Source organism: Phascolarctos cinereus, unplaced genomic scaffold (genome assembly GCF_003287225.1).
Source record: "Phascolarctos cinereus isolate Bilbo 61053 unplaced genomic scaffold, phaCin_HiC Scaffold_5;HRSCAF=322, whole genome shotgun sequence".
In the NCBI taxonomy this organism is placed as follows: Eukaryota; Metazoa; Chordata; class Mammalia; order Diprotodontia; family Phascolarctidae; genus Phascolarctos; species Phascolarctos cinereus.
The window spans coordinates 303,913,639-303,937,112 of NW_027555958.1; the positions used below are offsets into that span (position 1 = coordinate 303,913,639).

Sequence of the window (23,474 nt, forward strand, 5' to 3'; positions counted from 1 at the left end):
GTGAAAGCAGTATCCCCAAGAGTTCTGACTTCTTTAGATAAAACTGAGGCTGTGTAAAAGGCTGGATTCCAGACAACACCCCAAGGGGGTTCCTCAGGTGTCACTCCGCCCCCTGCATTCCCGCTCCAGCACAGGTCGCTCCCCAAGCCTAGGATGTTCTGTCCTCATCCCTGTCACTTTGGAAACCAAGGCTTCCTCAAAGGCTCAGTGCATGCTGTACCCCAAGAGGCCCTTCCTGATTCCTCCTAGTAATGGTGCTCTCCCCATACCCCCATTCGTGTACTTTTCTGTGGATAGGCTAGTAGAATTTAAATTGAGAGCAGGGATTGTTTTGATTTTTTATTTTATCTTGTATCTTGTGTGTAATAAAAACTTGCTGAAGACAGTCATTCCCACCCTAGGCTACAAGCCTGGCCCTGGGAGCAGGTCTTTTTGCAAGGCTGCTGGGGGCTTACTTTTCTCTCTCTAGCTTTGACTAACTCCAGCCCTACAACACAGGGAGTACCAACAGCAGAGGGACTGGGTGGAGAGACAGACAGATAGTGAAAGAGGGCAAGAAGGATGCTACATGATCAGATAATTGCTTTAAAATGTTTATTTCTAGAAGTTAAAAGCAGATAGATACAGCAATAAAATATACAAAAACAACTTTTTTTTTTTACAGTATGAAGTATACACTGGAGTCAGAATGCAAGGAGGATTAGGTCAGCATCTCAGAGGTTGTTTTACAAACAGAACCAATGTACAAGGTGAACTGGTAACAGGGAAGCCCCTTGGGGGCATGATGAGGGGGAAGGGGAGTTTGAAAGGGGTTTGAGAAGGGCAGCAGACCTACCCAAGGTACTGTTCTTGAGAGGAAAAAATTAAATGGAGGAAAGGGTAAATCATGTTTCAATTCCTTTCACTGCTTCTGTCATCACAAGAATTAGAAACAGAAAGACACATGCCACCTAAAATCATCAATTATAAATGCCCCCCCCTCCCCCAGCACTGAGTCACCCATCTCTCCTCCAGCCTCACACTGCAAAATAGCAACTGTGAGTTCTCTCTAGCACAGCCCTCAGTTTTCCAGCCTGCATGATCTGGTGCTCCTAAGGGTCTGCACTGAGTGCCAATGCCATCCCATCATGAAGATGAATCAGACCAAGAGGAACTACTATAGTGCTCTTAGGGAGATCAGTGTCCCCATTCAGCTCAAGGGCTGCTGTGGGGATCCACAGAGGGTAGGGAACAACTGAGAAGAGACTCTTCAAGGCCCTCACACCCCAAGCCACTGCCTCTGGAGCAGAATGGACCTAAATCTTCTCTAAGAAAGCACCTGGGACAAGACTACAAATGTGGCTGGCTAATACTAGGAAGGCAAAAAGAGAAGCACCAGAAGAGGCCTGAGAACAATTTCAGGCCTGTCAAGAGGCGGGGTCTTCCTGCTCCCTGCTGGACCCAGAAGAGGGGCCTCTGAGTCACCCCCAGGCTTGGGGAAAGCCAAAGGACACAGGCCCAACCCAAGTCTAAGCCCTGGCCTTCCTTAGCAGAAAGTCTCTAACATTCCTCTGCACTGGAACATTCTACGATTCTGTATGTCTCCACCCTAGGAGCTAACCATGTTAAAAGTGAAATAAGTGCCGAAAACCTTCAAGAACCTGAGAGAGCCATATTTCCTAAAACCAACAGGGCACTTTGTGAGGCTTATGGCCTGACACCACTGCTAGCACCCACAGCTCTTTTATATTCTGATTTCACAAGGCTCCAAGACCAGGATTCCTAAAGCAATGGGACTGACACTGAGAAAGCAGAAGGGAAGAGGAGGACATGCTGAGAAGGGAAGAATCCCTTCAGCCCAAATAAGGCACCCTAACAACCAAGCTCAGAACCAGAAACTAAGGCGTTGGGGGAATAAAAAGATTTACCAAAGAAAACTTTTATATATATATATATATATATATAAATATTTATATATATATCTCATTTTAGGCTCTTCCTAAACATGTCTGTTTTAAAGGCCAAGCGATAGCTTCAGAGCTTCAGGTACCATTTGAGGTAATCAATAGTAAGCTTCTTGAGGGCAGAGATCATGTCAGATTTTATCTTTGTGTCCCCAGCACCTTGAGTATGTTTGCTGAATGGATGAATGAACGAACCAATTCGATAAACTCACTCTAGAAGTCTAAGGAAAGAGTGCTGTCCGGGATTGCTGATTACCTGAATGAAATCTCCAAGGAATCTCAAATACATTTTTAAAAAGCTTTGATATGGGAGAGAATGGGGTTTCTTTTCTTTTGATTTTAACTTTTCCAGGTTTAAAAAGAAACCTAGAGGATTAAAAAGTCCTCACTTCTATTTGGATGTTAGCAAGATAATAGGTGCAGCAGGTGCTGGCAGCATGCAGACACAGCCTGGAGCATTACCTTAGAAAACAGGCACTGGATGCAGCTGGCAACAGTAGGCACTTGTCTAGCAAAACAAAAAACAAAACAGAGAAACCCAGAACACACAAAAATCCCCAAATAAAGACTGAGGAAGAACGTTAGTGGGGGAGAATCAAAGCCCATTCCTCTCTTCTCCCTCCTGCCTCCCCCCACCCCCCACATTCCCACCCAAACAACCACAGTCTCAAAGAATGAACTACTGGACTTCTGTTTGGTTAATAGCATATAACCTAGAAGCACCCATTTCTCTAGGAGAAAGGTACCCTAATCACTTAAGGATAAATGAGAAGCAGGAGATCCAAGAAAATGATCTGTAGTCACAAAGGTACAAGTTTCAGTTGATCTGGGATTTGGTTGTTGGATTTGGGGTTTTTTTGGAAGGGGCAGAGTGGGGTTTAGGTGCCTCAGTTACATCATTCTGTAGCTTCCATTCTTAGCCCATCACATGGGGGATGTAGCACACTCAGAAGTCAAGTCCATGTCAAACGTGAGGGTCTCTGGAGGGACAGAGAGAGAAGGAAGGGCACAGAGAGAGATATAGCTCAGTGACCTGATTTCCTCAAAGCTAGAAGGGTACAACCCACCCCTCCACCCTTCCCTGTATCCCAAGTCCCCAGGCATAGTATCTAGAGGCAAGGGTCATTGGTGTTTCCACCCACTTTTCCATGCAGCTCTCCTTCAAAAATGGCAACCAATGCAGGTTAAATTTGAAGGAAATGTGTCCCACTATGCTCTGGGAACCATATCTTGACCTCAAAAAAGGATCTCATACAAAAGTCCCGCAAACAGGGATGAAATGAAGAATTCTGAAACTCAAGAGTCTTAAAGTCATGGCATTATGCACTAGATGAGCTGATTAGTGGGAGAATAGGAAAAACAGTCTTGGCAGCTTGGATGACTACTTGCTCAGCAATATTAGAAAGCAAGTTCTTGTTCAGTTACAAGTTGGAGTAGATGGCCTCTGAGTTCCCTTCCGCTTTTGAGACTTGGTGGCATGACACAATTTTACATCTGATGCTGAACATTAGATCTAAAGGCTAACCTCAAGGTTTAGCTGAAGTGAATATTATATATAAACAGAAGAGTGTCTGATAACTTATACTCTCTGCCAACTTAGCCAAAACCACAGTCCCACAACTCCCCATAACTCTTGTGACTTCCTGGGAGGTTTAAGAGGCTCTTGCTACTGGGTAAGGGTTTCCTAGTCTTTTATTTGGTGTTAAAGGGGTAGTATGTGTAAATAAAATGTTTTAAGGGGTCCACAAAGCTGCCTTCCAAGCTGTGGTAGGGCAGTGAACCCACTGTAGGTGGCTGAGTGATTTAGAGGGCTGATTAAGACTCAAATGCCATCTATTTTGCTCCTTGGGTCAGGGAGTAGTTTTGGTCAAAAGCTAGACAGGAAGAAAGTTAACAAATTGGGCTGAAATGAAGTTTGAGAATTGATTTCTGTTGCAATTACCTAGTCCCCACTCCAACTGGCATAGACAACTGGGAACTGGCTGTTCTTAGTTATTCCTTCCCTTCATTCCCACTGATTCTCCTCTCTATTGAGAATCTTCAGCTCAGGCTTCACGAAGTCTCCCCTTTTGCCCTGCTCTACTTCCTATACAGTCACAAAGCTTCAGCCAGACTAGTTCATAGATGCCAACGGTCATTATTAGTATTATTATTGCTTTCTTTTCCCTCAAACTCCATGTGCTCTCCCCGCCTTTGTCCTCAGACAGCCTTTTGCTGCCAATCGAAACTCTTCTTCAATAAATAACCACACCTGACTCTGCTCCGTTCCTTTACTGCACATGCTCTTAGTACTTAATTCAATCAATTCAACCTCTACTGACCACTAGGTGGTTCTGCATTTGCTTGCATGCTGTTTTGAAAGCACTCTTTCTTCTGTTCCCTGTGTAGCTTGTACGTCTCTGCCATCAGAATGAGTCCTACCTAAAGGCAAGAAGCTAATTTTTCTCCTGTACCAGAAGGCCCCAACCCACTGATCATAAATCAACTTGAGGTGCTGAGGCCTTGGCCTCTACTCCCCTGTTTGTAGGCAGTTCAGAGAGTTCCCCATCAGGGGATCCTTCCCACAAAAAGGTCAGAGTTCCCCATTTTGTACTCTCCTACTCCTCCAGCCCAGGGATCTCTGTACATAGTGACAAACTCACTGACTTCACCTGACAAGGGAGAAGTCTGGGGGTCTTTATCAACTGTGCACTCACCAAACTGTCCCCCTCCTGATGAGGGCTCAGCTCCTTCACCATTATTTCCAAACTGCATCAATGAATCTAAAGTGCGGGGGGACATCGGCAGGTCAATGGTATTGCTGCAGGTCGTTCTGTAGGAAACGGGGAGTGGGGGGAATGGGCGGGGTTGACACGACATAATAGAGAAAAAAAGAAAAACAACACACACACAACAAGCCATCAAACTCTGGTTTCCAACGTAAAAAACAAAAGCTCGAGCTTCTAACACACAGAGGTCATTTTAGGAAATGACTGTGGTCTCAGGGGGCCCCTCCCTAACCCCTTACTAGTTCTCTTTCACCCAGTTTTCTACTCTCAAGGACAACTTAGGATATAAGGAATGGAAGCACAAATGGGGAAAACACTTACGGAGTCACACAGATAAACTTGGTCTTCAGATATGGGGCAGCACCTGTGAAAAGCAAGGGAACCCAGTTCTGTTAAGTGGGACCTGAATTTACAAATACATAAGAAGAGAAATATCCCTGACCCAGGGAGACTTCAAAGCGTCAGATTTTCACTGTATCCTGAGCAACAGTATGGGATGGAAGTGTTGATGAACTCTTCATCCACAGCATTGTCCTTTTCCCCTTGTCTAATCAACACTGTCTCTGATATTGCACCGTGAACTTAGCATCTCCTTGCCCCATCTGGACTTGGAGATACCTATAACTCCTCCTCCTCAACCCATTCTAACTGTTTTCTTATTTACCCAAGATCATTTTTGTTTCTGTTGTTTCATTTATCTGTCTTTGTCAGTGTCTATAATCTAAAGGTCTTGGGGAATAAGAGCCAGGTCTGCAAAGTTCTCTTTGTAGGATACCCAGAACCACAAGCAATTAGGAACCTATTAAACTCAGATTATGGGTAATGGCCTGGGGATTTGTTAAAGTTGCTTTGCATTGTGTTTTGTTTTTTTTAAACACAACAGGCTTATAATAAACTTCACAAATGAAGGTACCATCCCTCAAAAACCTTCAACTCAAAAACTATTAAAAAGATAATGACACTGGGTATTCTGGAAAATGTACCCAATGGAGTGACAACGTGGTTCTAGTACAGGCTCTACCCTAGCTAGGCAATCCTAAGTAAATCAACTAATTTCATAGAGACACCGTTTCTTAATTTGTAAAATGAAATTATTGAACTAAGTTATATTTAAGTTCCTTTTCACTCCAAACATTCTGATTCATGATCGGGACAGTAACTTCAATCTGGCAAGGACTTAAGTAATTAAGTTTTAGATATACTCATTTTAATGCTAATATCTATGTTAATGGTAGTTTAAGCCCTAGAATTTTGATGTGATCCTCAGACTGGCAAATAATTTGAGAGTAGGAGGGATGAGAAGGCAGACATGTGAAGGTTGGGGCTTAAACACAAACTGAAAAGTCAGAAAGGAAAAAGAGGGACTGAATTAAGAGGCTTCAGAGGACTTCTCAAAGATATGAGGCCGAGGTTGCCTGAGAAGAAATGCAGGTTCTAGGGGAGGAGCCCAGCAGAATCTGCTGAGTCAGGGTTCTGGTGGCTGTACGAAGAATTTCAAAACTTAAAAAAAAACTATTACAGGCAAATCTGAGGTCCAGACAGAAAAGACCTTTGGTGAGTAAGGTTGTGGAAACGAAGAGCTTTGGCTCTGGGGAGTGGGTATGGTGGGTGAGAAAAGAGAATGGATAATAACTTCAAGTCTGATAAAGCTATGAACCTGAAAGAATCTATGATTGTGATTTACCTAAACTATAAGAAGTTCATGTTCTGAAGTTTTCTTTAACTGTGGCAAATAGTTTGTTATTTTTAAATGGCTATGTTGTGTCTGAGTGGGGAAAGGGGCCAAGGAGGATATCTTTGGAGGAGACAGACTGGTCATTATGGGACATGACAGCGGAGGCAGAGAATAGGGATGGCCAGAGAGCTTTTTGTTGGGGGGATGTCCTCATGAACCTTTTCATCATGCCATCGACCTGTACCCATTTGTTTTCCCAACCCTGATTTTTTAACTGCCTCATCATGTTCAAAAGAACCTCTAGGTACATGATCTGTGACCTACCCACCTTCCTCCTAACAAAGGCAACCAAGTTATTGCACATTAGTTTCTTTCTTGTGACCAACATCCTTCCCCCAGAAGGAGACAATGTGGGCCTCAAAGAATGCCAATCCCTCCCATTCCAAAACATGATAGGAAGAGGAAAATGCTAATCAAGGATGTAGCCTCAGATTGGGATCTTGAGTCTTAAAGCATAAATAGCCAAACTACCAGCCAAGGCTGGGATGGTCTCCACAAAACAAGAAGGCAGAAGTGACAGGAGCTGATTAATAGATCTCCAACTGAAGGACAAGGTGGAGAGAGAGAGATAAGGAGCAACCAGGAAGCCACGTCATAAACTGCATCATGAACAAAATGAATTGGCAGAACAAAGGCAAAAGTTAATTAGTGCAGGCCATTATCTCCTCCATTTCCCCACTCCACACATGCAATTCCTAATGGAGCCTCTTAATTTTTAAGAACTTCACACTCTGAAATTCCCTTAAAATTATGGCAAAACAAAGAGAAAATGGGACTTGTCAGGGAAAAAGAGGGACAAGTGAAGCTGATTTCAGAGAGAACACTGTACTCCATCTTTAAAAACACAACATTGAGAAAATGGGACTTGTCAGGGAAAAAGAGGGACAAGTGAAGCTGATTTCAGAGAGAACATTGTACTCCATCTTTAAAAACACAATGGCTATATAATTTCCATTTTGTATTTTGTAAACTTTATTTATATAATCATAGAATTTCTATCATGACTTCGATGAATCCTCAAGGAAGTGTGGAAAATTACAGCAGAAAAGAGATTCAAAGGGATATGAATGAAAGCCCTGGGCTCTCTTTCAGCAGGGACTGAACGATGAAGCCACTGCTTTTAAGTAGAAAAATATATACACACGTATAAAATGTGCATATTTACTTACATACACACGGGATTTTTACGTACACTATGCTTTCAGCTGGATAGGAATTCCCATTATAAGAATGAAGTACAATCTGTCTATAACTTTGAATCTTACCAATGGATAAATAGTCCAAGGATATGAACAAAAAGTCCTCAAAAGATAAACTGCAAATTATTAACAACCATAGGAAAGCCTACTCCAAATTGCTAAGAATGAGAAAAATACAAATAAAAACAATCATGAGGTTTCACCAAATATTAATAAAAATTGACAAAGATGACAAAACCTAGAAATATTCAAAGTTGAATGGGCTGTGAAGTCAGGTCACTAATACACTGGTGATGGAGTTATGAATCAGTCCAGTTATTCTGGAAAGCAATTTGAAATTATGTTAAAAAAGTGATGAAAACATCCACATCCTTTGATCCAGAGATCCCTCAGCTAAATGTATTCCCTAAGGAGGTCAAAGACAGAAGAAAGAAAGGTCCCATAAACACCAAGATACTCATACCATTTTTTGTGGTAGCAAAAAAACTGGTATTGACAGGAGAATGGCTAAACAAACTGTGTGATATATGTATGTAACAGAATAAAAATTTATTTTTACAGAAAAATTAGTAAGAATTCAGAGAAACATGGGAATATTTACATAAACTACTGCCGAGTGAAGTAAACAGAACCAAGTAAACAATATGAACAATAACTATAGCAGTTTTAACCAAAAAAATACCCAAAAATCAAACTGAATGCTTTGAAATTACACTGACCAAGCTTGGCCTCAGACAACAGCTGAGAAAATGTACTTCCTTCACTTCCCTGAAGAGGTAGATGACCATGCATATGGAATACCTACTGCATACACTGTCAAATGTGGTCAACATATTGGACACATTGGTTTAAATAAGGTTGGGTTTACTAAACTATTTTTTTCATTTTCTTTTTAAATCTTTGTTACATGGGAGTATGTAGCAGAGGGGACGAGGAAGATATTTGGAAATGAAAGAGATAAAAATGAGAGGCATAAATTTAAAGAAAACTCAAGGTCTTAAAAGAGCTGCCCACAGTACCAAGTGGTTAAGTGCCTGGTCATCTCCCTTGTAAGTGTCAAAGGTGGAATTTGAACCCAGGTCTTCTGGACTCTAAGTACCTTACTCTGGCCTCTATCTTTCCTCTATCATATGCACATGTGAAAATCCATGAATGATCTATGACTGTATCTGTATCACGGTGGGAAACTCATGGTGAGAGAACTCTGTCCACCAAAGTAGATCAAAACCAGCAATGCCCTAGAGTCTTTCCTGGGGCTGGAGAGGTTAAGTGACTTGCCAATGATCATCTAACTGTTAAGTGTCAGGGCAGAACCTAAACTCAGGTCACCTGATCTCCCAATCTAGCACTCTGTCCACTAGTCTACTACTTCTCTTATCATATGCCTCCAAAGAATAAAGCTTTTCTCTCAAAGAATACACATGGTGCCGTCCCCGCCCGCCCCCCCCCCATGCCTATTGCCCCAACCCAAGCAAAAGTCCAGAAGGGGTGTAGTCGGTTGTTGGAGGGCTAGGCTTGGAGTAAGAAAGACCAGACTTCAAATGTGACCGGAACTGATTCTGAGTGAAGTGAGCAGAACCAGGAGAACATTGTACACAATAACAGCCATGTTGTGCGATGACTAGTAGCTTTGATGGATTTAGCCCTTCTCAGCAATGCAAGGATCTAAGGCATTTCCAAAAGTCTCATGATGGAAAATGCTATCCACATCCGGAGAAAGAACTACGGAGTTTGAATGTAGATCGAAACATACAATTTGCTCTTTTTTTTCCTTCTGTCTTGTTTTGTTTCCTCTTTCTTGTGGTTCCTCCTATTGGTGCTAATTCTTCCTTATGTGACTAATGTGAAAATATGTTTAATAGGAATGTACAGGTAAAGCCTATATTAGATTACACACCGTCTTGGGGAGGGAAAGGGAAAAAACTTAAAACTCAAAAGTGTACGGAAATGATTACTGAAAACTAAAAATAAATTGAAAAAAAATCAAATTTGACCTGAGATACCCACTATCTATGACCCTGGGAAAGAAACTAACTGCTCTGATTTTCAGTTTCCTCCTCTCTAAAATAAAAGGGTCAGACTCGCTGACCTCTCTGGTCTTTTCCAGCTCTAAATCTATGATCTTATGATCTTATATTTCCTTCATTCAGGGTTACTGAAATGCTCATCATATCCAGGAAATCTGTGATTAACCCTAAAGGACTATTGTCCACCCTCTGCTTCAGCACCTTCCCCTTCTTACCTAGTGTTGCCATCTACAGCTCAAAAAACTTTAGGAAAACACAAAACACTCTTCTATTCATCCAGCTGCTGTTACCAGCTACGTTCTCAATACTGTCTTAAATTTTAAAGTTTTGTTTGTGTGCTTGTCCGGAGTCCCTCATTAAAGTAGGAATTCCTGGAATGAGTGACCCATTTCCTCCTTTCTCTGTATTCCTGCCACAAAGGCTCTAGTCCACAGTGGTGACAGCAGTGAACATCATTGACTCACTGAATATCCACAGAAACACTGGATCATTACACATTACCTTTCTATCCTCCAGGGACCCAGTGCCTTTCCACCTCTCCAAAGGGACTCAGAATTCAATGCCTGGTACAGGGAAAATCAACGACTACCTGGGTCAGCTTCAGGATGCTCCTGGCTCTCTGGCCGGCAATACTTTCCAAATGCCTCCTCCTTGGGAATGTCAGGGTAGAGATAGACAAGGGGAGACACCAGGATGTTGGTGGCATCCATGATTTTATAGCCCATGATGATCTCAGCAAAGGACATATTGTTCAGCTGCTGCTTTGTGTATGGTTCCACTGATTGGATCTGGGTCTTGCCTGTGGTGGAATATGAGAAAGGAAGATCATTGGCTATTGGCCTAGAGTTCCAACGGGAAAATCCTCCCCCCCACAAGGAAAAGCACTTTATAAAAGAGATGTTACGTTCTCTCATAAGTATAGCCTGAGGCCCTGAACACAGTGCCCAGTGGTCTGGTACTGAAAATCAACAGAGGCTTTAGGGAACAAAGAGGGTGGAGCCAGGAAGGACAACCTTGAAGGTTAGTTTGAGTATTAAAGGATCATAGAGCCCCCTCTGGTGGAAAGACTTTACAGTGAAAACCTGAAAAAAGACTGAGCAGGCAGTTCAGTAAGGTAGGGGGAAAATGAATCTCATGGAAATCACAAGAGCAAAAGCAAACAAATATACAAATAGAATCTATGGGCTGGATGGAAGGTAGGGCCATTTAATCCAGTCCCTGCCTCTCAACTAACTGCACTGGGCAGAGGAGACTTGCCTTAATGCAGTATTGTTGATGTCACAATAAAGAAAAACAAAGCACCTAAATGTCCCTTTGTAACTCTGAGGAAAGACCATCTGGAATACACAAAAGCCCCAAGGGGCAGGCTGTGGCTGGCTATCACAGCAGGGGGCCTGGTGACGAGGGCCTTTGTTACTGCTCACCACTAATATCCTTCTCCACCCAGGTGAAGGTGATGCCTCCCTCTTTGCTGCTCTCACTGAACCTCAACAGGAAGGTTCCAGGGGGTTTCGTGCTCAGGATGGCTCTCTCTCGTTCCTTGCTAATGAAGCCCATTATGTACCTGTGGCCAAACAGGGCAAAAAGGAGGGTTAAGACTCATTCTCCTCATCACTGCGATGCTACTATGTCAAGTAGCTTCTTCAGAAACCAGAATGACATATGCTATTTTTCCCACTAGAGTGCTCTCTCTTCCTCTGCCAACCAGGAGTATTGGCTTACCCTTCATTCCACAATGCCAAAATGTACTTTTTCACGAGGTCAATAATGTTGTCCAACCAAACCCAGAAGGAGAAACCTTTTCCAGCCATGTTTTCCTGGAGAGAAGGATGTGTTAAATCTAGTATATGCAGTGGCTATGACAGTTCCTCACTCCACAGAGCACCAAATTTCCCCAAAGAGAATATAGTGCAGGTACTGAGAATCTACAGCTAACTTCCCTTTCTCTGCTTAGACTAAGGTAAAATGTCCTTCTACCCCACAAAATCTGAGTGCAGTCACTCAAAGACATACCCCGCTGTGCCAACAGAGAACCTATTTCTACCCTCAGAAAACTGTCAAATTCCCAAGGATATCCCCTCCTTTCCATCCCCATCTGTAACCAGGCCAACAGGGACTCAATAAGTAGAAAGCTTACTTTGCAAAATTTGGCCCATGTGATCTGGCACCCTGAGTAATTCACACCAGGTCCTAAAAGGAAAAAGAATTAGGAGGTGAGATTTTCAACCTTGTATCAAGGTCTGATTTCCTAAGAATAACCCACACTTGTCCTATGTTGTATGTGTCCTACAAATAGGTTGTTTTTGAAAGGACCAACTGATACCACTACCGTTCCACCATTAGGAAGATCTATACTTTGAGTTGTTTTTCCAATACTACAGATGAGCTGCACTGAGTCAGTTATACTCTTTCACTTGGTCTTCCTTGCTTATCAATAGTATACACTGGCAAGATGGCAGACTAAAGTTAGACAGGCTCAGTCTTTAGCTATGGTATAGAATGAAGCAAACTGTCCTATATGCACACTAATCCCATTTATGACCTCTCTGCTTCTTTGCAAAGCTTGAAAAAACTGGGTTATGATACATACTATGTAACATCTAACTCTACTGGAATTCTTTAAAGAAGAAGCCAGAGAGTTTAGGAGGACTGGGCATGCGATCCTGCAACTTTGCCTTCCTCATCTAATGTGGGAACATAACATTTTAGAGGGAACGAGACTGTGGGGGGGAAGAACAGGAATCCTGAGAGAAAAATTCTGGCCCTGAAGCCTACAGAAAAGTCTCCCTCAAACGCAGCTGCTCCTCCCTCCTCTTCCCTAACCTCGATGGAGCATAAGTTTGATGACATCCACTTCTCTTCTTACGCACCTGCAGTCAGATTTTCTGGATGAGTAACACTGTATCAATAATTTTATTTTTTCTGTGAGAATATCACATTGCTAAGGAGGCAGAGAGAAGACAGGCTGCTCACCTAAAAGCTTCTCTGCGAGTGTGGTCAACTGCTCAATGCTCAAGCCACGCTTCGTGGTGGAGGAAAACTGCCAGCTTAGCACCTCGGCAACTTGATCCCATGTCCCAATAGGAGGTTTGGTGAAGAAGTTAACGTTCTGCTCAAAGAACATAGCACACGCATCAGTGAATGGCAAGAAGGTTGGGGTTAAAGAGAGACAGAAAAGAACAGGAGGCTGCTCCTAACCACAGAGAAAAGCCATATGGCTCCCCTGGTGGCTGCACACTAACCTTGGGGTTGTTGGTCAACAGGTTATACCACAGGATCGAAGCCCAGGCATTTGGCATCTGACAGATGTTAGAGATCACCACCACTGGTAAGGAGTGTGTCTGTGGAATAAGGGAAGCAGAGTTGTCAAGTGTATCTGCAAACCTCTCAAACCCCCATTCTGCACCCACACTGATTATTAATTCTCAACCAAATGCTCACAGGGCTTCTTAAATCCCATATGGAGTCACAACCCACAGTTTAAGCACTATTCTAGAATGCAGGTCTACATCCCTGCACCGGACCCCCTATGTCTGAAGTCAGGAGAGCAGAGTGCTAGTGCCAGCTTTGCCACTCACTCCCAAGGTGACTGACCAAGTCACTGAATTACGTTGAGCTCCAATTTTCCAATCTGTAAAACGGGGGGACATATACAAGCAAAGTTTCTTTCCCCTGACTAGATAGAATGTTCCCAAAGAAAGCCTTATTTTACATGAGGGAAGTGTCCCTGAAAATCGTATGTATAAATCAAATTGCTACAAAGTAAATTTGTTCAAATATGTTAGTAGTTTGAAAAAAATTGATTTAAGGAATCCTATGGTGAGACCTTTTGTATAGCAAATCATTACCCACTAGTTTATCCAATTAGTAAATCTCAAATTTCCTGTTAAGTTGGCTTAAAGCAGAGAACACCTCTATCTCCCTCAATGTGCCTAATTCAGGACCCCACCTACAGAAGGCACAAAGGAAGGGGGTAAGGCAAGTTGGAGGTGGGGACATAGGGAGATGAACAAGAAGCCCTAAACAATGATTATTTAAAATGAAGTTACTCAGCAACCAATATTCAGGTTATCTCGTCTCTAGACAAACCTGCCTGCCCTAAATTTATCCTAAAGATGCCCGTCCCTGTCCAGCTTCTCCTGCAGGGCTAACCTCCAAGTCGATCTTTAGGCCTTGATGGTAGACTTCTGTCTCAAAAGTGATGAGATGAAGTTCTTCAGTCACTATCAGAGAGGCCTGTAAAGAGCAGACAGAGATCTAGCTTCAGAGATCAAAGAAAACAGGGTTATCAACCAACACCAGCAGAAGAAAGAAGGCGATTCAATAACCCGGACCTCTCTACCCCTGAGTCTCCATCTCTCTAGCTGAACTATCACCCCACCTTCAGGAACACACCCAAGTGCCACCTTTTCCTACAAAGCATTCCTTGATTGCTTCCCTGCAACGACCATCTCCCACCCCTAACCTTAAGAAATTATTTTTCACCCTTCATGACTTCACCTGATACTTGGATTGTTTCTCTTACACACTAATGGTCTATTCTGTACTCTGGTCATTAATAACATGTTTTGTATACCTCCACCACACTGTGAGCAGCATGAGGACAGGGACCATGGCTTACTCATTGTTCCACCTCCCTCAGTGAATACATAGCATGGTTCTCTGAATATGGTAGGTAATTAATGTCTACTAAATTGAACTAAATTAATGTCCTGAGATCAAACCAATCAGTCATACAAAGAGGCCAAAAAACAGACCTGAGTACATGCTCAGAAAAATACAAAGATGTAGAAGATATAATGTCTGTCCTAATGGAGATTAAAAGTATAATCCCAAAAGGTTATAAACTGCAGTCTGTGATGGCAAAACTTTTTTCCAGCAAAATGAGATGATCTAATGAGCTAATTACTTGAAACTGAGGGGCGGTTGAATGCATAAAGAAAAAAGAAAGAAAAAAGAAAAGATAATTAGGTTCTCATGAAAATTTCTAATATGGCACCTTTTCTCCCCTTTTCCTACCATACCTATCCTTCCTGGGTAGGTAAAACAGGGGCCAAAAAAACCCTCCATCAACTGGTATGTGATGGAAATAAAATTGTCAAGTTAATGAAATCTTTTAAGTCTCAGGCAACATGGAAAGTTTCTAGGGGTTGTATGTAATAGCTAAGGGAAAGCTGGAAAGTCCCCTGACTGATAAAGAGTAACTTCCCAGAACAATCTGGGACTGGCTTGTAACCAGTGACATGACACACCAGAATGATTTCTGACAGTAGTCTTTGGCTTACAATTTTTCTTTCTTTTCTTTCTTTCTTTTTTTTTTCTTGGTAAAGCCCTCCCAGGTCAGCTCCCCCTCACCCATCCTACCAACTTACATCACAGTTGGCCCGGCCCCCATTGCCACATCTCTGCTCCCTCAGGGTCTATAGGAAGAAACAAGAACATATCTCACACAATTGTTCACTTCTTGCCCTACCTCTGAAAGAGAGGGTAAGTTGTTTCTTGCATACCAAGTGTTTGAACTCTGCAGACAGGCTGCCGTTGTTAGACTCCTCCATGTTCATCACTTTCGTGTTTGTCCCCAGAATGTTGAATTTCCGAGATCTGAATCACAAAAGAAAAGCAACTGAGTGGCTGGAAAGTAGAGATGTGGAAAATGGAATCAAAAGAATGAAAGGAATCTTCAAGACAACACTTACCCTCTTAATGCCGCGACATCACCAGAGTCTCTGTTGAGAATATGAAAATATTTTCAATAAAACAGGCCCCATGTTCCTTCAAGAGCCCCAGTTTGCTTCCTCCTGTGTCCTCCTGTGGAAAAACCACTATATAGCTTTTTAAAAAAACTGTTCTATTTTAATGTGCTTTAAATATATAGAGGGAGACCAAAAGTCTTTAATAGCTTAAAACTGCACTAAGCCTTTAGGGACGACCTGTATATGGAGCAATAGGGTGCTCTTTTTTTTTTTTTGTGCTAGGCAGTGGGGTTAAGTGACTTGCCCAAAGTCACACAGCTAGTAAGTGTTATGCATCTGAGGCTGAATTTGAACTCAGGTCCTCCTGAATCCAGGGCTGGTGCTCTATCCACTGTGTCAATTAGCTGCCCCTGGGTGCTTGCTCTCTCTCTCTCTCTCTCTCCCTCTCCATACATACATATATGCACACATATGTATACATACATATACAGATATATATACATATACATATATATACATACATATACATACACACACACACACACACACACACAAAGGAGGGAAAAGAAGGTTCTGATTCCTTAAAAAACAAAGTTGGAAACAGATTTCTTTTTTTTTTTTGGCTAGACAATGGGATTAAGTGACTTGCCCAGGGTCACACAGCTAGTAAGTGTTATGTGTCTGGGGTCGAATTTGAACTCAGGTCCTCCTGAATCCAGGGCTGGTGCTCTATCCACTGCACCACCTAGCTGCCCTTTAGAAACAGATTTCTAAAGAGTATGAATAGCTAGTGATAATTTCTAGTATTTTATTCAAATTAGCTTCTGCATTAATTTCTGGCTTCAAAAGAAATGGGTCAAATAGGGGTGGGAGGATAGGGGAATAAAACAATATCTTTAAAAAGAGACTATCATGGGGTTTTAGGTCAGTCCAGGGAGAAGTACTGCAATTTTCCCTTCTTTTTTTTTTAATGCTTTGCCACAAGAAAAGGAAGCAAGGATTAAAAGAATTTAAAGGAGTTTTTTCCCTGAGGAGTTAATTTGAGTAATATCTCCCAGAATAGGAGAAAATTCATTACAAAAGCTAGACTAAAGAAAACATAGTCATTAAATTAAAGTAAAGTTATTTTACCTAAACTCCAAGATAGGGTTGGAAATAAATTAAGTAATAACTTAGTGGTTGAAGATTGATGACCAGTACCAGTCTATACCTGGAAACCTGGATCTCCTTAATTTTTTTCTAATTGCATAAATATGTATGCATGTATATGTGTGTAAATATATACACACACACACACACACACGTATATACATACATAAATGTGTGCATATAATTATACTGAATAATATTAAAATTAACAAAGCCCTATTAGGGCTGCAATTTTAATAGGAAAGTCTGTTAATAAGTCCATGGAAGCATGTGCTATGTACAGTCTAAAATCAATGATGTCAAATGCAAATAGTAACAGATTCCTGTGGGCTGCATGTTGACTTAGAAAACCACAAATTAACATTATCTATGTTGCATTGTATTTTCATATACTTTTGTTAAACATTTCCCAATTACATTTTAATCTGGTTCAGCCTTTTGTGGGCATTCGGGTGAGCCCATGAGTTGATACCTTTGCTCTAAATTATGCATACCTATGGAGATACAGCATGGTGTAGTAGATAGGGGAATCCTTGACCTGGGTTCAAGCCCTGCCCTTTGACACAAACTAGCTGTGTGACTATGGGCAAGTAATTTCTCTCAGTGCCATAGGCAACTCTCTAAGACTCTAAGTTAAAAAAGAGTTGCCAACTGGCATCAATGGAAGGTGTTCTACACCTGGATTTCCCCACACTGATGAATCATGGAATTGGACAAAAGCAGAAAAATTTTTTTTAAAAAACCTAGCCAGTTAGAGTATGTAGCCATAACTAGAAAAGTAGTGGCAGTTTTCCAAAGTATAGGCATAATGCTTAGGAAGAAATTAAGACTGATGAAGGGCAACCCTTTCAAACATTTCACATCCCAATAAAGAAAGGGTGGCAAAGTACACAAATCTCAACTCAAATCTTCAGAGACAATTGTGGTTATGTCAGCACATAGGCAACACATTTTATATAACCCAAGATAAAATGCCTAGAGACTCGAAGTTTTCTGAGAGAAAATTCGGGATTTTCCTTTTCTGACTTCAATTTTCTGTCTCAGAACCTATGCACACAGGTAAATTCAACAAGCGAAAAGGACTGTCAATTACAGACTTTCTAAAGGAAGGTTTTTCTCTCCTTCTTTACAAAAGGTAAGAGCTCTGAATGAATATTGAATCTTCACCTCTAAGCCAAGGCTTTGAAAAGTTCTTTTCTCCATCCCCTCATTCAAAAACAACAACAAAAACAGGGCTAAAGCCACAGGTTTACTTACTTGTCAATGCACACTTTAATTTTAAGTTGATAGTTTAATTCAGGAAATTTGACCAATAACCTATTAAAAAATTCAATACAGTTTCTTAACAGTCACATGACAACAATTACATTAGGGGGCAACATAAGTCAAAGATTCCCCAAGAGGAAGAAAAGTCTAATTTCATTACGAAACCCTTGTTTCCAATAAAAAATTTTGACATTCTGTTGCTCAAAAATCATGATGCCAAAATTACACTTTCCCAAACACTAAAATACTGTCTTTGACATCTTGATGTTGGGTATTTGTGATGTATATAGAGAATTCAAGAACTAAGGATTAGAGCATACTGGGACAGAGGGGGCAATGAAAATGTCTGTAAAAGCAACTTCACGAAAAGTGTTATAGAGGAACATATGTACCACAGCTTAAATATTGCTTACTAAACCTGAAACCCAAAGTCATATTAACCGCATTTCTGCAGAGGGAAATTTTAAGGGTGGCAGGGCAAAACCCTACCTCACCTGCTTGAGGACAAAAGTGTGAAATTAACACTCCCACTTACAAGCCCAAGTGGTATCTGCTACAGGTCTGCAAGGTGACATTTACTCCAACCTTTAATAGACTCTAAGGTCACGAGACTAATAATCAAAAGAAGGATAAGGGTTCCTCAGGCAGCTAAAAGGAGATGACTCCAGTGGCCTGCTGGCTTTCTCAACAACTAAGCACATATCCTTACTCTGAAAGTCAAAAGAGACCACTGGCCAGAAGGACTCTCCACTGACCCCCAAGAGAATAATATGAACAGGAGGCTAGGAAATAATCTGCACCATTTATTGTTGTTTTGGGGAAGGGTGAAGTTATCACTGGAGATACTAGGACTCCTGCCAACTAGCCTAGAATCATAGGTATATGCTGGATAGATTTGAGGCAGGCCCATCCTTGCTCCTGACACTATTGTCTAATGCAAAGCCATATCCCTAAAGTTGTGGGTTATCTACCTATCTGGAAATATAGAACCCTTTCCAGGTAACAATTCTGCCCCCACCCTAAGAATAGACAGACATGACCCACCTGACTTTGGTAGTGAACTGAACACCTGTCTTGATGACCAAGGGCCGATCAGGGTGCATAGGCATGCAGGGCTGCCGCTCTACAACAAAGGCACTGAAAGGAGAGAAGAGCAGGGAAAGGAGGAAGAATCTTAGACAGGGGACAAATTTTAGGCCCTCCTTTACCTCAGGTTAACTTCTCCTAGGTGATGAAGTCCACATTACCTTTTCATTAAATTCCTAAAGAGCTCCACAATTCTCTCTTCCAGCATAGGTCGGTGTTGGACGATGGGGTCACCTTTGTAGGAGACTTTCTGCTGTAATTCCTCCAGCTTCTTTATCTGCTGACGGGTCTGGAGCTGAGATTCGGCTAAGGAAGTTATCCTGCAGACAATACCAGTGACTCCATGTTATACTGGGTGTTTGTGTGTGAAGGAGGTAAAAGAAGACAAATTTTCAAGGAAGGAGAAAGGAAAGGAAAGGCTAATGGCAGAATCTCAGCATAAATACTACTCAAACACACCCCATACTGCAGGAAGCCCCTCTCTATTGAAGGGACTGTACTTACTTTGCAACTTAAAAATTGTAAAAAGGAATCTTTGGAAATCTTTTATTTTGAGATCAAGGCTTATATTATTAGTAAGCATTATGAAGCTTGTACTTAAAAATTATTTACAAAGTTGAATGCTAGAGAACAAGGATAAAGGATTTGAAATTTAGGGTTGGATTTCTCCATTGGTAAATATGTTCATGAGAGGTAGCACTGGGTGGTGGCAGAGGGCTGGCCTGGAGACAGCAAGACCTGAGTTCATGCCCTGCCTCTGACATATACTAGCTGGGTGCCTTAGGCAAGTACCTTAGCCTCTCAGTGTACCTCAGAGTTATTAGAGGCAGCTGGTTGGTACAGTGGGGAGCATTCTGGGCCTGGAGTCAGGAAGGCGCCAGTTCTAATGTGGCTCACCACTCACTAGCTGTGTGACCCTGGGCAAGTCACTGTACCTGTCTGACTCAGTTTCTTCCTCTGTAAAATAAGAATAATAACAGTGCCTAACACCCAGGGTAATTGTGAGGATCAAATAAGATAACTGTAAAGCACTTTACAAAATTTAAAGTGGTATATAAACACTGTTGTAATTATAAACTACAATGCTGAAGGAGGTTTCCACATCAGTAGTTCCTTAGAGATATGAAGCCATACATCCAAACAACAACAAATTCACTCTTCTGAGAGAATGATAACACTCATGCAAACAGATGGGGGAAAGGTGAGCAAGGCTGAGTTCACCCTGACATCAGTGAATTAGTGGATAAAACAAAGAACACAAGTGGCTAATGGCACTCACTTTAGTGTTTTCTCTCAATGGTTCAAGACATATAAAAGAGTCTCAAAACAACCAAAGACCCAGAGAAGGAAGACAAAGCAACCCTAGGATTACTGAACTCCCCACCCGGCACTTAGCTCTCCATCTCTAGCATTTAATTCCTTCTATTCCTAGTACTTTCCCCCCATTCCCTCATAAAAGAAGCATTTTGGTTGGGGGGGGCGCTAGGCAATGGGGTTAAGTGACTTGCCCAAGGTCACACTGCTAGTAAGTGTTATGTGTCTAAGGCTGGATTTGAACTCAGGTCCTCCTGAATCCGGGGCCGGTGCTCTATCCACTGCAACACCTAGCTGCCCTTAAAAGAAGCATTTTAAAACACTTTAACTGATCACAAAACTAAATCCCTGTGTGTGTATTTTTCTGAAGCTGGGCCTTCCTGTCCAGCTCAGGCTGAAATTCAGTAGCCATTCAAACCATCCCCCTGCTGCCAGGCACGAAGCTTGGACATGCTCCATTTCTAACCATCCCTGAGCAACCTCATGGCCCCCTGGGCTGGAGGTTCACCACACTGGTGACATACTTAGTAAAGACTCCTGATTGGCTTTAGTTCAGAACTTCTGACCCTGATCAATTCACCAGCCTCAGCATCAGCCTCTCCAGTAGCAAGGACTATCTAGGCCCACCACCATGCCCAGAATAAATCTGTGTACTTAAAAGTCCTCAGGTTTAGTGTTTAGTCTTCATCCATGGCCAGGGCCTATAGCTTCAACTATATCTATAGTCAACACAGCTCTAGAGAAAAGAGCACCAAAGTTCTTCTTTATCCTTTACCAGTTTTCTAGGCGATCCAGGCAGATGTTGGGAGGACCTCCAATACAAGCAATCTGTTGTCTCCTCTTCCAGTCTGCTAGTTCCTCATCTGTGAGAGTCTTCTGCACATACTCCATGGCTGAAAGAAGCCCTGCTAATTCACTCACGATTCCCTGTTTGGAAACCAGATGGGAAACATTCTGATACAGATTTCAACTGTCCCCTACAGTCAGGTCAAAATAAGGAAGTTGTGAAAAGTGGGAAAAGCAATGCCATGCTGTTACAAGGGAGCAGTGCTTGTGACAAGGATTGGGAGAAAGTGCCTCGTTCTCCTACCCTTCGCATCTGGTCGAGGGCAGTCAGCATCTGCTCCAGCTGCTGCATTTTTTGCCTAGTGACCGACTGATTATTTCCATTTAGATCTTGCATGTCTGTTGAGGAAAGGTAGATGCTAACTAACCAGCAGACAGACTCTATCAAGCCCTTAGTGCTCAAGCACCAACAGCTTCTGATAGACCCAGAGTCTAAGAGAGGGTGAACCAGAGACCAAACCCTCTTCCACCCCACTTCTCCTCACCCCGCTATATTGAACTGTCACTTTGTAGAGGATTTTTTTTTCTAATATCTCTAATAGCTACATGCCTCCTTGACTTTTTAGTGTCTTGTAGTTGAAATCAAAGTCATCCTGGAGATTCTCCACCACTTTCATCTTCTGTTCCAGATCCTGCAAAACACCCCATATGAGAATTCTTTTTTCTGGGGGTAAGGGAGGGAAAAGATGGAAGAGACAGAAATAAATGTTCCCTAGAGGGAACTAAAATGAACCTATACCCTTCAAGTAAGGCATAGAGACTGAAGTGTTACCACAGAACTCTGGAGGAGTGGCTCCTTTTGGGCTAGGCTCATTTACCTGTACTCTTTTCCTCACATCCTGCAAGTGCTGCTCTAGCATCTGCTGTTTTTCTGTCACCACAGCAGCTGTGGGGTGGTTGGCTTGCCCTCCTTGCTGCCATAAAGGGAACAAACAAACATGTGGGTACAGGCACAAAACAGGGAAGAATCACAGTCTTCAATCCCAGCATCACTCTGCAATGCTGCCACACCAGTGGAACACTGAACACTAAAGCTGTAGTGAGCCTGGCATTGCACCCAGCAGCCAAGGTGCTCCCAATGCTCCCTGGGTGCTGCCGGCCTGGGTATCAGCAACACCGACATCCAGCAAAAACAACAACAATAAACTTCCGGAAAACCTATCAGAGGCACAGTACTCTGGACAAGGGGACTGTGATCTTCATTTCTGTCTTTAACTCCATGCCCAAAAGAGTGCCTGGCCTTTAGCAGGTGCTTAATAAATATTTGTTGAAGGAATAAAAAAGGTACGTTTCCTGCCCTTAAAAGTTTATATTCTAAGATATGTAAAGAAAAAGAGAGAAAGAGACAGAGAGCTTACCAGAACAACTCCTGAAGAATGCAGAACTTGAACACCTACTAAGTACAAGCTGCTAATGGGGAAAGAATGTAAACTATTTTGTCCTAATGGCTGAACCAACACCTGATGGAGTTGGCAAATTGGAAACACCAAAGGTCAAATTAAGTGTTTTTTTTTTAAACCAGGAAAAGTGACATGATACACTTCTGGGAAACATAAATTAAGATGGTTATCCATAAACCTGGAAATGAGCCACAAATATTCTCTGTATCAATAAAGAAAACAGATGAACGCAAGGGACATCCCTACTTTCTTATACTTGGTATTCCTATCACAAGTTACAAGTTTCAACCAAAGGACCTGAATCTTAAATCCCTTTATCCTATGGAATAGCCCTGTACCATAACCAGGAATACAGTACTAGTGTCTTGGCCAATCAGTACCGTATTCTAACCAAATGGGCTAAGCAGCCTCAGGGTTTCATTCTTCACATGGGCCAATTAGGCTCCAAGATGGAATGGAGACTGCATCCCCTAGTTCCACCTGTTTATCTCACAAACATATGTAGAGTGACCATGCGAGAGTGTTGATACCTCAGTGTAAACTTGTTCCAACTACCAGAAAACATCCAGAATACACAATCAACAACGCATAAGCAGTATTAAATTAGTACATGATGAAAAGCACATTATCAAACTTTTTTTGCTCTTGCCCACGTCTCACCTGGGCAGCTGTAGCTGCTGTCTGAAGGAGACGAGACTCCTCCCACAGGCACCGAGCCACGATCCTGGCAATCTCCATTGGCTTTTCAAGATATCTGCTCTATAATGGGGGATAGGGGAGAGAGGGGGGAAGGAGAAAAATGCAATCAGCTAAAAAAATCAGTGCAGGTTATTCACTTTTTTCCTTTTTAAAATGCCACAGTAGGAATAGCATCTCTCCTGTCTCATTTTCACAGGCTATTTTGTATTTTTATCTTTGTACGCTGAGTCTAGCATGGTGTTTTGCACATACTAAGTGCATAATATTTGTGGAATTGAACAATGAAAGTCACAGATTCCCTAGGGTCACACAATCCCCTCAACTGTAACAGGACATATGCCTCAGAATG

At 42.1% G+C, this 23,474-nt stretch overlaps 1 protein-coding gene across 3 annotated transcripts in view; it reads right to left on the reverse strand.

Moving 5' to 3' along the window:
* Window positions 1-580: 580 nt before the first annotated feature.
* STAT3 (signal transducer and activator of transcription 3) overlaps window positions 581-23,474 on the reverse strand; it is a 59,954-nt gene continuing 37,060 nt past the window's right edge. For 2 of the 3 annotated variants that reach the window (XM_020972589.2, XM_078156042.1), the window contains exons 4-24: window positions 23,087-23,185; window positions 21,845-21,940; window positions 21,577-21,658; window positions 21,271-21,365; window positions 20,956-21,107; window positions 19,028-19,186; window positions 18,825-18,917; window positions 17,772-17,831; window positions 15,369-15,398; window positions 15,180-15,273; window positions 15,045-15,092; window positions 13,825-13,908; window positions 12,915-13,013; window positions 12,646-12,781; window positions 11,810-11,862; window positions 11,395-11,489; window positions 11,097-11,236; window positions 10,259-10,471; window positions 5,033-5,075; window positions 4,640-4,755; window positions 581-2,923 (exon numbers count right to left, since the gene is read on the reverse strand). In XM_020972589.2, coding sequence (XP_020828248.1) covers window positions 2,868-2,923; window positions 4,640-4,755; window positions 5,033-5,075; window positions 10,259-10,471; window positions 11,097-11,236; window positions 11,395-11,489; window positions 11,810-11,862; window positions 12,646-12,781; window positions 12,915-13,013; window positions 13,825-13,908; window positions 15,045-15,092; window positions 15,180-15,273; window positions 15,369-15,398; window positions 17,772-17,831; window positions 18,825-18,917; window positions 19,028-19,186; window positions 20,956-21,107; window positions 21,271-21,365; window positions 21,577-21,658; window positions 21,845-21,940; window positions 23,087-23,185 — 2,043 coding nt within the window. In that variant the 3' untranslated portion in view covers window positions 581-2,867. The remainder of the gene's footprint in view (window positions 2,924-4,639; window positions 4,756-5,032; window positions 5,076-10,258; window positions 10,472-11,096; window positions 11,237-11,394; window positions 11,490-11,809; window positions 11,863-12,645; window positions 12,782-12,914; window positions 13,014-13,824; window positions 13,909-15,044; window positions 15,093-15,179; window positions 15,274-15,368; window positions 15,399-17,771; window positions 17,832-18,824; window positions 18,918-19,027; window positions 19,187-20,955; window positions 21,108-21,270; window positions 21,366-21,576; window positions 21,659-21,844; window positions 21,941-23,086; window positions 23,186-23,474) is intronic. The other variant, XM_020972590.2, reaches the window with a different exon arrangement.